Source organism: Stegodyphus dumicola, chromosome 6, assembly GCF_044657685.1.
Source record: "Stegodyphus dumicola isolate Sdum_Otavi_A_Nest chromosome 6, ASM4465768v1".
NCBI classification, from domain to species: Eukaryota; Metazoa; Arthropoda; class Arachnida; order Araneae; family Eresidae; genus Stegodyphus; species Stegodyphus dumicola.
In genome coordinates, this window is record NC_140773.1 from 94,818,887 (window position 1) to 94,835,746 (window position 16,860).

Genomic DNA, 16,860 nt, shown 5'->3' on the forward strand with positions numbered 1-16,860 from the left:
GTACAACAGTCATATGCTAAATCAATAAATGAATGCTTAAGTTTAAAAATTTGTATACAAATGGGACCATGGTCTTAGGTATACTATTTACATTATATACACTATGGAGAAAAGGTATGATGGCCATAGTAAGGGACTAGCCTGCCTTAATGAACAGTTTAAGGTTTAGAATTTGATGACTTACGGATCTCAACTGTGACATCATTCAGCCAGTTTAGGATGTATAATGATCATCTCAGGGAGATTGTAGTAGGAGAAGGCCTTTCTATCAAATTGGATTCCACAACTACATTTTGTCACCTTCGCTGAATTGATATACTGTAGCTCTCATGTCATATTAGGTCTTCGCTGTCTCCACCATTAAGTTGATTTGCTCTTGTGCAAAATTGTGCATCACTTCAAACCATGCCTGGAGATCTTGAATGTACATTTCAGGCAACGAAGGCAAATCCAGAGAGCAACAAACAACAGATCGCAAGGCAGATGAAGATTACAACTGAAGAGCATCTAGGATGGAGAATAAATAGCCAGTAGTCTCGTGGATGGTACTATGGCAGTCCACTGAGAACAGAGGTAACGTCTGGTCCCAACTTGGTTTCTGGAGACCATCAGCAGGAGTTTAAGGATGGTTTGATGAAACCTCTCTACTGTGCTGTCTAACAGTGGATGTAAAGGTATCGTTTGAGTTTTATTTATGCTAAGTAGTTTTCAGTTTCTAAATTATAACCAACATAAAATATTCTCCTTGATTGGAATGTAATTAAAAAGGCACCCCAAATTTGGAAATCTAATGCTATATCATTTCCTTTGCTACTGTGACAGCCTATTGATCAGGAAAAGAATACACTACTTTGTAAAGGAATTAATGTCAATGAAAATGTATTTGTTGCCATTAGCAGTTTGTTGCAGTGGTTCCAGGATATCAAAGGTGATGCGTTAAAAAGGGGCTCTTGCATTCTTTCGTTGCAGCTTCTATCAGCCACGTTTCTTTTGTCTTTCCAGCTTAAATAAGCATAGCAAGATTGGCACCACTTTTGTACGTCAGGGCTTGCATTAATCCTGTCAAAGTGCTCTCAAACACTATGCAGTCTTCATTATTCCAAAGTGGCCTCCAGGTGGATTTGCTATTTAGTTCTTTAAAGACATCTGGGATATTGAAAGAATCAACTGCCATTGTAATGTCTTTCCATTAACCAATTTGAATTTGTGGTCCAAAACACCATTTCAAATATGGAATGAGTCCCAGAGAGCACAATATTGTTTTATCGTAGGACTAGATATCAAAATGTCCTGTCAGGTAGGTCTCCTATTTGAAGATTCCATTAAATGAATTATGGGTTAAGTGTTGCCATCTTTCAGTTGGTCTTTCCTGACTTGTTTGTTGTTCTATGGGTCTTGATCATATGATGTTGAATTTGTAACTTGACATGTGACTGAATTAATCAGCTCATATTTATCATATTTCACTTTGACCATGGAACAATATTGGCAGCTTTCTGGGCAAGGTCTTCTAGACAGGGCATTGGTGTTTTTGGGTGATGAAAGATTTCCCACGACAGATAAAGATGTCATGTTCCTAGAATTTATGTATCCATCTTGCTATTTGGCCTTCAGGATTCTTGAAATTTTAAAGCCAGGTCAGCTGTGCATATGATCTCTACGGAGGAAGAATTTTCTGCCGTAGAGGCAATAGTGGAATTTTTTCTACGGCTTTACCTAAAGCAAGCAACTCTTTCCTGGTGTTCCTCTCTGGACATTTGCTCCAGTATGCCAAAAAACATTCTTGACCACTTATTTCTTGGAACAAAACAGCACTGACAATCTCATTGCTTGCATGTGTCAAGAATAAATGGTTTGTTGAGCGAAGTATACATCAGGATTGTGAAGGGGTTTTGCTATGGAAGAAAGTCTTTCAGAAATCTCCTATAATATGTCTAAAGCTATTGAAAACTTTTGAGTTGATGGACCTTTTCAGGGCATGTCCAATCTAACTTCTGACACTTTTTCTAGATCTGTACACATGCCTTTGGCAGAAATATATCTGAGGAAGTCACTTCTTGTCTGAACAGCTTATGTTTTTCAGGATGTAACTTTAGATTGGCTTCCTTTAATTTCTGATGCACCTCCACCATCTAATGTTCTTCAAAGCTCTGAAAATGATAATGTCATCCAGATATGTCAGACAGGCTAAGTTGGCCACTCGATGCATTGAATTCTTTGCTACTGAAGATAATCATCCAATGTGTGAGCCCTGCATCATCTAGCATTGTTATCCTGTAAATCATTACCTATTGACCCAGCATAAGGGTGCACATGAGTATCAAGGATGTCATCTCTGTAGGCTTGAGCATTCAGAGTTCCATGTGAAAACACACGAAGGTCTGTGTATCCACCCAAAGAGTTACCACCCCAAACACAAACTCTGCCTCTTCTGTATGTGTCTCTTTTACGGATGTTTGATGGATGATAATGGGTTCTGTGTTCTCTCCCAATCAAATAACATCTACAATCACTTTGGAGGCTAAAACCTGGACTCATCTGTAGAGAAAATAGTCCTTCATTGATTAGCTATTGAGTGAGTATGTTGATATGTGCCCACCTCAAACGTTCCCTTCTAAGACATGATGACATCACCATGAGCGGTGGGCACAGCTCAATAGATTTGCATTGCTAACAATTTGTACTTTTGCTCAATTGAAAAAAATTAAAAAATAAAGGAAAACTCAAATTAACAAATTCATCTTAAATATTGAAACATAATATTAAGGGAGGATAACAAGTAAAAACCGATTTACTCACAGAGTGATTTTTTTTTAAACATTCAATTTTATCTGACACTGCCAATTAGAAACTTAACACCTTATCCATAAACAAGCAAAACTTGAAGTATATGGTTACCACTGGAGGGATAACCCAAGTGCAAGTTCACACACTGGAAAGAAAAAGCCAAAAAAAAAAAAAAAAAAAGGTTAGTTTTAGATTTTGTTGTTTTTCTCTCCCACTCCAGCTGTCTTGAACGGTGCTGCAATTGTGTTTTCTTCATTGCCAAAGACCTTGAACTTGACAATGAGTGATGATGGAATGGTCGCCCAATTGCGGCCGCTCGAAAGGAGCGAAATGGAGATTCGTCTGATGAAAGGTCTTCATTGGCTACCAGAAGTGGGCAGGCAATCACTTGAACTGTAATGTTGCTCCTCAAGGCAATGGCGAGAGGTCAAAACCATTCCACTGAAAGATGACATAAAAACCTAGCTTCACATCGAAGTGTCAGTGTAACATGGTTGGAAGCCTAATGACTACAAATTGCACACAAAGAAGTAATCCCTCGTGGGCTAATGTAAAACTCATGGGCTACATGTAAAACTAATTGGCAAAAAAAGGTGCAAAAAATCTAAACCCCACATATGGTAAAAAGCTTGGCAAAGGAATTTGGGGCACTATCTGCCCAAGATAAGGAAATTCTAAAAACTCAAATTCCATGCCAACAAATTTAGTTGGAAAAAAATGGTATATAAATTTTCATCAAAAATTAAACAATTTAGGTACTGTAAATTAAAGCACTAATATTTGACAAATTAAATTCAATCAAATATACACACAGTAAAAGATGTTTTTATAGTGCAAATAAGGATGAGTAATCATTTCTAGAGTTATGGGTTCTTCATCACTTAATCGACCTTACCCCGAGAGTCAGAAAATATGTACTCATGAAAATGTTAACAGAAAGAGGAGTAAACATTAAACAAACATATTAAAAATTTAAATTAACACACCGAAGTGTGTAGCAAACAAAACTTTAAATTTTAAAAGTTTAAATAAGGATCAAAACTATCAGTACAATAAAAATCAAGGAAATTTTAAGTTCTAAACAAAATTAAAAGTTAAACAACTTCACTTAAAGGTTAAAAAAATGTAAAGATTCCAAACTTAAAGTTAACCAAATTTATAGCTTACAAAAAAAAATTTACAACCATTACTTGAACTAAACTAATAAGGCAAATTAATGAACTTCAATTACTGACAAAACTGAATTAAGAAGCAAATAAAGCTTATAACTTGAAATTAAGAAAAAAAATAACACATTACAACGTGTGGTTCCTAAAAGTGTAGCATAGATCAGATAAACTATCAATAATTAGAAATTCAGTTTCAAAGATCTGATCCTGAAATTTAACAGGTGAAGTAGCTTTCTTATTGACTAATACTTTGTTGTTTGAAATACGCTCTAAATAAATTTCACATGGTTCAATTTTTAGTGTCTATCCAAAATACTGACTGTACCTACCATTTAGTAAATTAACTGTAGCTCCTGAATCTAAACGAAATTTGAGTTTATTTTCCAAAAATTGAGCCATTCACAATAGGAAGAAGGTTTCACCTAAAGAAACTGAGTACACTGAAGATACCTTCAAAAGGGCTTCCTGGGATGAACTGAAGGTGTTATTCTCCCCACCCCTTGCTAGTTTAAATTCTGGCTAAAAGCAGGAGCCTGAGGATTTAATTGAGTAGTGGTACTCGAATTTGCCTGTCCTGCAACCTGTTGTGCGTTAGGTGTCACTCTTGTATTTCCTTGCTGACTAGCATTGTTTCATGAAAACTGTCTTGCTCTAACATTGTTGTTAAGACCCTGAGATAAATTCATGATACAATTTCTACACTCACGTTTGTGAAAATTGCAACACCAAGAAGGAATCGTCATAATTGAATGCAATTTAATACACAGTTGAGTGGTAGTGGTACAAATAAATGATTAAATGTTCAAAGCAAACAAACAAGAACAAGAGATCAGAATCAGTATTTTGTGTGGCCACCACGCGCCGCAATAAGTGCTGCTACACGACGTGGCATGGAGTCAAACAAAGTTTGAATGTCTGACTGAGGAAGAGCATTCCATATCGTTTGTACGCGTACCCAAAGTTCGTCTGCAGACGCAACAGGACGAGGATCACGAGCAAGACGCCGACCAATGACATCCCACACATGTTCAATTGGCGACATATCCGGGGAACACGCAGGCCAAGGAAGAAGCTGTACCTGCTGCGCTGCAAAGAAGGATTTAACAATCCGAGCAGTATGAGGGCGGGCATTGTCCTGTTGAAATACAGCGCCTGGCAAGCTTTGAAGGAAGGGAACAGCTTCGGGCTGTAGAACTTCACGGATATACCGGTTGCTGTTCAGATTGCCCACAATTCGTAGCAATTGAGATCGTCTATGATATGCTATGGCGCCCCAGACCATAACTCCGGGTGTTCGTCCACTGTGGCGTTCGATAATGCACTCCAGAAGGTGGCGTTCACCGGCATAGCGTCTGACACGAATGCGGCCATCATGGTACCACAAATTAAAGCGGGATTCGTCAGAAAACATGACATGCTGCCAATCAGCACGCCAGTCTCTATGCTGATTGGCCCATTGTAGCCGCAGGCGGCGATGGTCGTGCGTTAGGGGGATCCTGTATAAAGGAGTCCGTGCGCGCAGTCCACACTGCAGCAGACGTCTACGAATTGATGAAGCACACAATGAAACACCTGTAGCTATTGACCACAGTGCTGCCAATTGTCTAGAGGAAGCTGTACGGTCCGTCCGCGCCATGCGGACCAGGTGTCTATCATCGCGAGCTGACGTCACATTTCGGGGTCCACTCCCGGATTTCCGAGTTGTCCGACACTCGTCCGTCCACTGCTTCCAAAAGCGCATCACTGTGCTGCTGTTATGCTGCACACGAGAGGCTACTGCACGATACGACAATCCAGCTTCACGAAGGCCGATGATTCTCCCTCGTTCAAACTCTGTAAGTTGTTCAAATCTCACTCTCTTTCGTCGACGAGGCATAAGTACAGATTGAGTTAATGTTTACCACTAGCAGATAACCACCGATAACCATACACGCCTCGCTACAGCCGTCTATTTATTCGGATCCATCAGCCGTTCAGAGGGCGCTGCTCAGCATACGCATGCGCTACGGATTTGCAATTCTAATCATTTGCATATCATGCGCTACTTTGCATTTCCTGAAAATTTCAGCTCACTCGCGTAAGTCGTTCATGGTGTTGCAATTTTCACAAACGTGAGTGTAGCTATGTGACCTAACCTATTACATCTATAAAAGAAGGGCTGACTTTAGCTGTAGACCTAGACATCAGTGATTGTACTTGTGTTTGCAAATTTCCTAACATGTTAGTCAGTTTACCTGCTGTACTTTGATTGCTGCTGTGAGTTCATCTTTAGAATTATTTGCCTGTGCAGCCTTAACTGTGACATGAGGAGTGGAAACAGCATTTACTTCTACAGTGTGAATATTGTTAAGCTCACCTGTGTTTAGCAATCGTCTCAAATGTAAATGATGACCCTCAAGAAAAACTAACAAAAGTAAATCGAGTCTCTGACTCTCCACCATAGGATCTTCCATTTTATACAATGGCACAGTTTTACAAGAAAGTGCCTCTATTCTAGCAGCAAACTGCCAAACTGTTTCTCTAGACTTCTGAAAAGCTTGAATTAATGTTGTAATGTTAGCATGTAAATTTTGGACTGTCGAAAATCTGCCTGTTAAGGCATCAATCACAGTAACCACACTGGGCTCATTCTTGAGATGAGGATTATTGCGAATAAACGCAGCAACTTCACCATCTAATTTAACTCTTAGGGCAGTCAACTTATCTGAGTCAGCCCAACCAACATCTGTTGCAACTAAATGGACTCTGTCAATAAAATCGTTAAGTTCTGTAGTACCTTCTGCCACTGTGAAAGTGGGAATAGATACAAGGGGGTCATTCCCTAAAACTGAGATCCTATTTGTAGTAGGTTGAGGATTCTGATCCCCAGTAGGAGGATTAAGAACTATCATTCTAATATGTGTTCTGGTACTTCTAAGCGTTTTCGTTTTTAGTGGCATATTGAAAGCAAAACTGATAAACAATAGAGTAAAATAGTGTAACCAAACCCAAAATAGTGTAATTAATTAAGCACAAATTATAATCAAAAAGCATAACACTTATCAAATACAGATATACCAAAATGCAATTATCGAAACCAAAAATTAAACAAAATCAAGCATTAATTAAATTTTGCTACCACCACTACTAGCAAAAATTTTTAACCAGTTAACTGTGGCGCCTTTGTTTAAGAGTGCGCACCGTTTTGTGTCGCCAGAATGGAGCTATGACGAGAATATTTGTCAATCACAGAGTAAGTTGCGCCAGTGAGATATTTGATGAAAAAGATGGGTTTATTTTATAAAATTGAAAATTTTATTACTAATATTTATTTATTTTGTTAACATAAGCATGTATTACATACATATTAAACTAAAAACGCAATAAATTAAATTAAATATTATACATATAAAAGTAAGAATTTAAATTACTGCTGTGGAGTGATATTCAGTGAAACAGGGTATTGTACACAATGGGACTTTGCAAATCAAACACCAGTAATGGAATTCCTTTCTGATCTTACGTTTGTAGCAATGTAAACACCTTCGCATAGGTGTTTTTTTTTTTTTTTTTTTTATGTTCCGGGTATATAATCCATAACATGATTCCCACCTAATTGGCTTATATTAGGTCTAAATGGCCGAGTTTGTGTCGATTTCTTTCTTTCAATTGGATATGCCGCAAAAGTGTCTTCTATAAATTTGAGCAAAAAGTTGATACGCAATAATGTTCCATTATTTTTTTTATATAATATGAATGCATTCAGACACATAATGTCTAAGAACTGAAGAAATATCTTTTTGTAGTACTTTTTGAGTTGTTTTCTTGCTGTAGAGTACACTATGATAATTCCATTGCTTATATCCACTCCACCCATTTTTTTTTATTATAATCAATCACTATTTCTGGTTTCTTTGTTATTATTTTTCTTTTCTCTGTTTCTATTATGTTGTCATTATGTACAGTACTTGCTAAATAAACCTCCCTCTTATCATTCCATTTCATTAACATAATTTTATTTTTAAACCTAACAACGCATTCGCTTTTTCTAATAGGGGTTTGTATCACTTCTGAAGGAATGCCAATCCTATTTTTCCAAATGGTTCCAACCACATCCGTCTTATGCATGCATAATTTTTCTGTCAATGGAATGGTAGAATACCACTTGTCTAAATACAGTCTGTATCCATGATCTAAAAGATTGCTACATAACTCTAGCACAATACGTGCAAAAATGTTAAATTCCAGATAAAACAAAAAATTTAATTCTAAATCGACTTCTTTTTGACAGGACATATTGTTTCCACAAGAATCGTCCTTTCCACATTAGAAGTGATTTGTTGATACAAATATCCATTTGCAGAATATATAATGCCTGACACTTTTTCACTATATTGTCTAAAACTGTTTTGATTTTGGTCACTTTTGTTCTTGGTTTTTGTTTGGTCTCATCGTGAAGTTGGTCATCTTCAACATGAAGGAATTTACACAACAATAAAAATCGACCTGCTGACATCGTTTTAGAAAAAAATGGTATACGAATACATTCCCTGTTTGAAAACTACATTTGAAGAGTGGGCTTCTTTACGATTCCCTGCAAGATCAAGAGCGCGATAAAGCATCTAATTTCATTGTTATTAGTCGGATACTATTTTGTCAACCTTGACCGCGGCTTTAGATTAGGCTGGCTTTGTAAAAATCGCTTAGCATATAAATTTGTTTGTGTTACTATAATACTAATGAGCTTGTCATCTAGAAGTTTTTCCATATAATACAAACAGTTATTTCTGTAACGTCTTGGTACTATTTCTTGCTGGCCAGGATTCACAGAAAATTGAAAAGGTTTTCTGCTACCTCCTGTGGTATTCCAGGTAGCATTTGTATCCAGATTTTCATTCTCAAATTCACAGTCCTCAGAGTCAGTATCTTCAGATATGCTGTGATCGGATTGAGTGTCTGGTTCACTGTCTTCATCGCTGACATCCCCAGAAGATGATGAAAGTAGTTGTAAATGTCTTCGCTTCATTGTAGTGAAACAATGTCATCGTCGCTGCTATAGTTGCTCATTTTGAGAATAAAATAAACTAAAAATAGAAAAATAGTAATTTACAGAACTTTTCTGGACAACTTTATAATATTTACGCACTTGAAATTCTTGTTGAGATATTTGTAATTGCGTTCTTATTGGTTAAAAAGAAGTATAGCTTTCTGTCACGTCCAAAGCATTAGCTTTCTGTCAGGTCCGATGTATTCCGAAACTTAATCCCATTCACTGCCTTCTGATTGGTTTGTGTAAAGTTTGTAGTGTTGAAAATGGCCTATAGGCTTACTCGTGGGTGTGGATTTCGGTGGTATCAGTGTGGGGAGGGTGTAAAGTGTGTGTCTCAAAGTTTGCAATTTAAATAGCCCATGGTCACTGCTTTATACATATGACGAGTATACTCGTCAAGAAGTTGCAAGATTTTATGTATTGACGAGTATACCGGTGGGCCCAGCTCAATAGATTTGCATTACTAACAATTTGTACTTTCGCTCAACTGAAAAAAAATGAAAAAAATAAAGGAAAAATCAAATTAACAGCAAACTCATCTTAATTAATTGAAAACGTTATTGTGGGAGGTTAAGAAGCAAAACCAGTTTACACAGGGAGAGAATTTTTTTTTTAAACATTCAATTTTACCTGACACTGCCAATTATAAACTTAACATCTTAACTGTAAACAAGCGAAACTTAAAATAGATGGTTACCACTGGAGGGATACCCTAAATGAAGGTTCACACACTGGAAAGAAGGAGCCATAAAGTAACATTTCTGCTAAAGGAATAAACAAAAATTTGGTTAGTTTTAGATTTGTGAAGCACTGCAGTCTCCCCTGGATAGCTCCCCCACCATAATTCTTCGGGAGGATTCATTTTGGTTGCGCAAACTCCAGCCATTTCAGTCGTGCAATCACTCTTTCTTCATTGGCGAAGACCTTGGATTTGGTGATGAATGATGATGGAATGATCATATAATTAGGGCAGCCTGAAAGGAATGAAATGGAGATTCGTCTGGAAAAAAGTCTTCGCCGGCTACCAAAAGTTGGCGGACAATCGCTTGAACTGTAATGCTGCTCAACTAACGAACTCAATGAACTGTAACTGGGACTCAAGGCTACAGCGAGAGGTCAAAAACCCCTCCTCTGAAATATGACATAAAAACCTAGCTTCGCATCGAAGTGCCAGTGTAACATGGTTGGGAGCCTAACGGCTACAAATTGCACATGAAGAAGTAATCCCTTGGGGATGTAATTACATGTAAAACTAATCGGCAAAAAGGGGTGCAAAAAATCTAAACCGCACATATGGTAAAAAGCTTGGCAAAGGAATTTGGGGCGCTATCTGCCCAAGATAAGGAAATTCTGAGAACTCAAATTCCATGCCGACAAATTTGATTGAAAAAAATGGTATATAAATTTTTCATCAAAAATTAAACAATTTAGGTTCTGTAAATTAAAACACTAATATTTGACAAATTAAGTTCAATCAAATGCACACACAGTAAAAGATGTTTTTACAGTGAAAATAACGATGAGTAATCATTTCTAAAGTTATGTTTCTTCAACACTTAATTGACCTTATCACCAGAGTCAGAAAATATGTATTCATGAAGACGTTAACAGAAAGAGGGGCAAATGTTAAACAAGCGTATTAAAAACAAAATTTAGCACACCAAATTGTGTAGCAAACCGAACTTTAAATTTTAAAAGTTTAATTAACCTTAAGGGTCAAAACTATCAGTACAATTAAAACCAAGTAAATTTTAAGTTCTAAACAAATTTAAAAGTTAAACAACTTCACTTAAAGATTTTAAAAAAAATTAAAGATTCCAAAGTTAAATTTACAGCTTACCCCCCCTACCCCCAAAAAAAACTTTCATTAAACTTACAACCATTACTTTAACCAAAATAATAAGACAAATTAACAAACTTCAGTTACTTACAAAACTGTATTAAGAAGTAAATAAAGCTTGTAACTTGAAATTAAGAAACAGTTAATACATAACGCACTTGCCGCAGATTTGAGATGTCCAGGTTCAAGCTCCGGCAAGGACATTGGACATTTTCATGTCTCCAGCATCAAAATAACCTAAAGACTGTACACTCAGATTTGTTGTTTGATAGAAGAAACTCTTTCTCTAATTTCTTGTTCAGCAGCAGAAACTCTTTTTTTTTTTTTTTTTTTTTTCAGTTTCTCCAACTTTGTTTTCAGCCATGTCTATTCTGCTGCCCATAGCATCAAATTTGTCTTCAGTTATGCCAGTAATTTCTTTTTTCATTTTCTCTTGACCTGCTTTAATCTTTTCTTGAATTAATGTCTCTCCTTGGCCTGCTTTTATCTCTCCTTTAATGGACCTGACTGCCCCATCTATCTTTTCTTGCCTATTTTCATCTTTTCATTAATAGACTTGACTGTCCCTTCATTCTTTTCTTGTCCTGTTCTCATCTCTCCTTTAAATGCAGCAAAAGCTATATGTAAACCAGTTCCCTCTGTTGCTCTTTCATTGCTTTCACCAGCATTCAATCCCACTTTTGACACCAAAAATTGTTGCTTATATTCAGGGTCATAATGAATTGAATGCATAAAGAACTGATGATAATTTGGGGAAAAAAATATTTTCCCAGATGAAACACTAATATTCTAGAATTCTCCAAAAAAGTTCTTGTGCAAATTTTCTCAGTATCACAGAGCACAATAATTAGTTACTTTTCAAACTACTCAGAGCATAAAGCTGACACTGAGGTCTCTCAATACTCCAAATCAGCTCTGAACTAAAACTGGGACCTCGTGCTTTTTCTGGTCTTGTATAGTTTTTTCCTGGCTGCTGAAAAGTCTCTTGATACCTTCCACTTCTTGAAATTACTGGAAGGCATATAAGGGCTGGAAACGATTTGCAATTGCATATCGGGGATTGTAACCATATTCACACCCCTGATAAACACTCGATTAATTAGAGAACTTCCTGTTTGTCCAAAGACTAATTGTCAGTTAAGAACTTCTGCGGAAATGAGTTAAGGAAATCCCCTGGACAGTTTCTGGGCAAAACTGTCATTTTCTGTGTCAGCTAATGGCCTAAGTGCTCAACAAGAGGATATCGACCCCTTTGAAGCATTCCCAAAAACGTTTAACTTAAAAGGAAGAAAGGCACTTTTGTGTATGATTTTATACAGTGAGGGATCTGAGAAAAGTCGTGCCAGCGATGTAAGCCGCATGCACCGGCTGCTTTTTTTGCATTATGGCTGTACTGTTTTTATTATTTACTTTTATTTATTCAGAAAAACCATATTAAGTTTTTTAATAAATATTTAAAAGACAACTGTTCTTTTTCCTTCATCCATCACGGGTGATCAGACATTACAGCATCTATTACAGTTATTCAATTACAATACCAATTACAGTTATACAGCGGCCAGAGCAAAATGTTGCCGAATGGTCGTCAAGTTTGTAATTTATCGCCAAATTTGGTGACAAAAAATTATTTTGCAAAACCATCGCCTACTTGGAGTGATCTCACCAGTATACTGAGATAGGTTAGATTGATTAAGGCAAAGCAACTCAAGGGCTGTCTACCTATGGCGAGGGATTCCTTCTTGAGGAAGTTTGTAAGAGAAGCTGGTTTGTACACATGTTACACATGAGGAAAAGCATGAAAACCAACCATGCAGCCAGCACGTTCGTCGAGATTCGATCTCAGGTCGATTTACCAGTATTCAGTGACGTTATGGTTCAGTTGCTGGTGGGCATTAGCGAAATAGCTATTTACCTCAATTACTTGCTCCTATAATCTTATTTTTCTGGCAGAGCTTCGTCTCTTTTGACTTTTCATCTTGCATTATGCAAAGCATTTTAGAATTTCACATAAAATTTCAACAAAAATTATTTACATGTGTGCCAAATTTGTAACAATACTAAACAGATTTCTGAAATGTCTTGTTTCTGTTTATCAACAAGGTAAATAAATAATTCATCTTGAGTTCAACTTTTTTCATATTTTTAAGTTTATGAGTTTACCTTTCATCCATTTGACTGTAAATGGAGATACTAGAAATATTCTGGTAGGATATTTTTTTTTTTTTTTTTCCCTTTCAAGCAATAACTCAGATGGATGTTTCCAGTGTATATCATCCCCAACAAGAGAAATATAATCAGATATTTAAGATTCAAGCTGATTTAAAAATGAACTGTATTTTGATATCTTTAGTCTGTTTCAAAGGGAAGAAAAATCTAGATCTGCAGGTTGAAGATTAGTAGAAATGCAGAGCTATATATTTGTAGATCTGTATAAAAATAAAGAACATCATATGATAGTTGATAATTTTTTTTTCAAATTATTGGTATTAGCATAAGAACTAAAAAAAATAAATGACAAAATGGAGTATTTATAAGGAAATTGCAGTTGTATGACTATTGAAGTAAATGTGTGTAATTTTCATATTTACTTCAACACTTACAAATTTTCATCCCCCCAGTTATTCCATTTTGTCATGCATATCACTTTTTATTTCCATTTAAATATTATTACTGGTATTTTTTTATATTTACACATTTTTATGAATTGTCAAACAGAATCTGGGTGAGAGAAACAGATAACAAAATACTTCCTTTTAACTTATATAAGCAAATTAACAGTTATGTTAAGTTTAAACATGCTTTACTGTCTATTCTTGTTTCACATCTATTATTCCCTACCAGAATGCATTTTTAGTATTGCATTTTATGCAAACGAGTTAGAAGAAGTATTTAAGGGAAGTTCAACTTACTTTGAGAGAAAGTATTCAGGAGTACTTAGTGGTGCTTGTTTGCCTTTTGGCTACTTCATTCTTAAATGTACTAGGCTCGTCCGTATTGTATGTGCCTGTTGATAATCGCCTGCTTAGTTAATTTAAGGGCCAAGTACATTGGGTATTTATGTCTAGCTTAAGCTAAGTCTATTTAGTTTAGTATTAGTTTCTTATTTTCTTATCCTAATTAAAAGCCCAAGTGGAAACTTTCCTGTAAGCCCAAGAAGGAGGCCATCTGTTATTATTTCTTTGAATGAATAAAATGTTATTTTAACCCTTCAAGTCTCTGTAGTAACTACTTGAACTCAGCGATAATTCACTACTTAGTTCACTAGGTTCCTTGACATTATATCTAGACAAAGTACTGAGGAACATTACAAAGCTTAAATCTTCAATATACATATGCTTGCAAAATTTCAGTTTGTAATATTTTTCTAATATTAGTGTATTCCCGTAAGAGACTTAAGTATAAAATTTGTTGTTGAAAATATAATCAGTTTGGGTCAACATTGAAACATTTTTACTAAAAATAAATTTAGTGTGAAGTTTAAAAACGTAATTTGTAACTTTATTTCTGACATGGTTATTTTTATTATGGAAAGTTTGCTTCTTGCATGCCTTTTTCATTTATGCACATTTGTTTCTCATATTTTTTATGATCTTTATTTAGTCACCCACTGTTTCTGGAAGATCTCCTTCTCCTTATGACAGCTCTGCATTACCATATCCATCAACATTTGGTCCATCTCCAACAACTCCTTATGCTCCTCAGACAACTGGCAATCTGTATCCTCCACCTTCGGCAGCTAATCCATATGGACCTTCTCCAAATTACAATCCTTATGGTCCACCTCCTCAGGGAGATATGTATCTGTCTGGTAGAGTATCTCCTAATCCTTATGGTCCTCCTCCCTCTGGAGGACCTAGTTCATATCAGTATCCTCAGCCTCAACAAGGATATCCTTCACATCAGGTAGGATACCCTCAGCAAGCTGGAGGATATCCATCTCAAGGTTATCCATCATCTAATCCATATAATAGTCAACCAGGACCATATCCAGGAACATCTGTTGTATATCCGGTATTATTTAGTTTATATTATTCCTAGTTTTGCTGTTGTAAGATAAGGTAATGTTAATTATTATTTAATGGCTTAATATCTTTAATAGCTTTAAATGCTTAATAGTTGATATTAAATGCTTTTGGGACAATTGCATGAAAAGTTGTATTTTATAAATCTAATAAAATACAGTGGTACCTCGGTATGCATCTAAATTGAAACTTGGTATACCTCCTTTTTGGATACAAAAATTTTTGTTTGCGATGCGACTTAAATTTGATGAGTCACAACTGCATGCACTGCTCTTGTTTACCGCTTTCAAGACAATGTTATGACTGGTCATGAATGTCGATACACTTATTGCTAATATTCAGTAAACAAACTGCATTATTCTGAATTTTCTCATGATTTTTTTTTCTCACGTAATTTCTTTTCTTAATTCATAAACAATGAGTTTTTAAAATTCATGAAAAGTGTCAAGCAATGAAGAAAATGGTTAGGATCACATCACCACTGAGGTAAAAAAAAAAAAAGAGATTGCTGAAAAATACAATAATGAGGTATGCGTCTGGGCATACCGTATGCAAACTGTTGCATACCGTATGCGAAATATGATAGTATCTATGACTGTGAAAAATAAATATGCTATTTAAATAAGCTAACATTGCAAAAGGAGTGAAATCTATTACCGAATAATAATCAAAGATTAGACCACGTTGAAAAATTTTGTTTGATTTGGATTATAGAAAAACATTTATGGACAGTATTTGATTCATATTCTCTTTATGTATGATCCATTGTGTATGTATGAATGAATTAATTATTAACTTTTATTTCTTATTGGAAAAATTTATTTGGTATGTGTCAAGTTTGATTAAGTCCATGGATCTGGAATGGATTATTGATGCATACTGAGGTATCTCTGCATAGGAAATTTTGTGTTTTGTAATTAGATTTTATAAATTGTGTTAAATTCAATTATTACTTCTGTTTACCTAAAAAATATGGCAGAAAGAAAACTTTGAAAATTTTAATTATAATGCTGAATATATTTTGTGGTTTTCTTAATCCAATTTTCTCTTTTTTTCTTTTTCTTTCTTTTTAAATAATTTTCACAGTTTTAGTGTATTTAAATTTGTTGGGACATTAGTAAAATGTTTTACGTAATAATAATTATTATAATAATAAATTATTTGCTAGATAACGTTGTGAGTATATAGGGTTAATTGGAAAGTTCTGCGTTTTTTTTTTTTTTTGTGATAAATACAAGTTGAAGCAGTATAAAAACATAAGAAAATTTCATTGAATTTTGTTCTATGACTTTATGCCATCTCTCCAGCTGCTGGGAATTTCCTTTTTTAAAAAAGTCATTAAGTTTGTTCATGAAGAAGTTATAAATATGCAGTTTGACAGTATCTAAAAAAGTGAAATATATCTAAGAGAATTTTGAAGTGAACTGAAGAAATGAAAATCTCAGGGATCAAAGTCTGGTTAATGTGCAGGTGACACAAAACATTCCGACCATACTCAGTAAGTCTTTGCCTGTGATACTCGCTCTGCATTTTAATGAATGCTCGCCCCACATTAATCATGGTGGAAGATGCCTTGATATTTTGTCTATTCTAGTCATTTTGCTTCCATTTCTGCTTTCAAAACTGCTGTTTGGGAATAGCATTTTCCCAGATTTATTGTCCAATTTGGTGGCAACATTTTATAATATACAATTCCTTTATAGGCTCACCATATACAAAGTTTTACTTTTTTCGGATGCAGCATCCCTCTTGATGTTACTAAAGGAAGTTTTTAGTAACATCAAGAGGATGTTACTTACCCCATGATCTTTCTCATGTAGCATTATTGTATAGTGTCTGCATATTATTTTTAGTAATAAGCTCTTGTAAAAAAGAAGTTTCTTTATTTCGTTTTGGAAGAGTCATATGCTGAAATTTGAGCAAGCATATCTGTTCTGTTTACATATTGGATACTCATATGTTGTAGGTGCTTATGTATACAGTCTTCTTCAGATGATCGCACAATATACTTTT

General features: G+C 35.4%; 1 protein-coding gene across 3 annotated transcripts in view; it reads left to right on the top strand.

Moving 5' to 3' along the window:
- LOC118198116 (uncharacterized) overlaps nt 1-16,860 on the top strand; it is a 110,990-nt gene that overhangs the window by 45,710 nt on the left and 48,420 nt on the right. For all 3 annotated transcript variants that reach the window (XM_085818680.1, XM_085818681.1, XM_085818679.1), the window contains exon 6: nt 14,426-14,836. In XM_085818680.1, the coding sequence (XP_085674806.1) occupies nt 14,426-14,836 (411 nt within the window). The remainder of the gene's footprint in view (nt 1-14,425; nt 14,837-16,860) is intronic.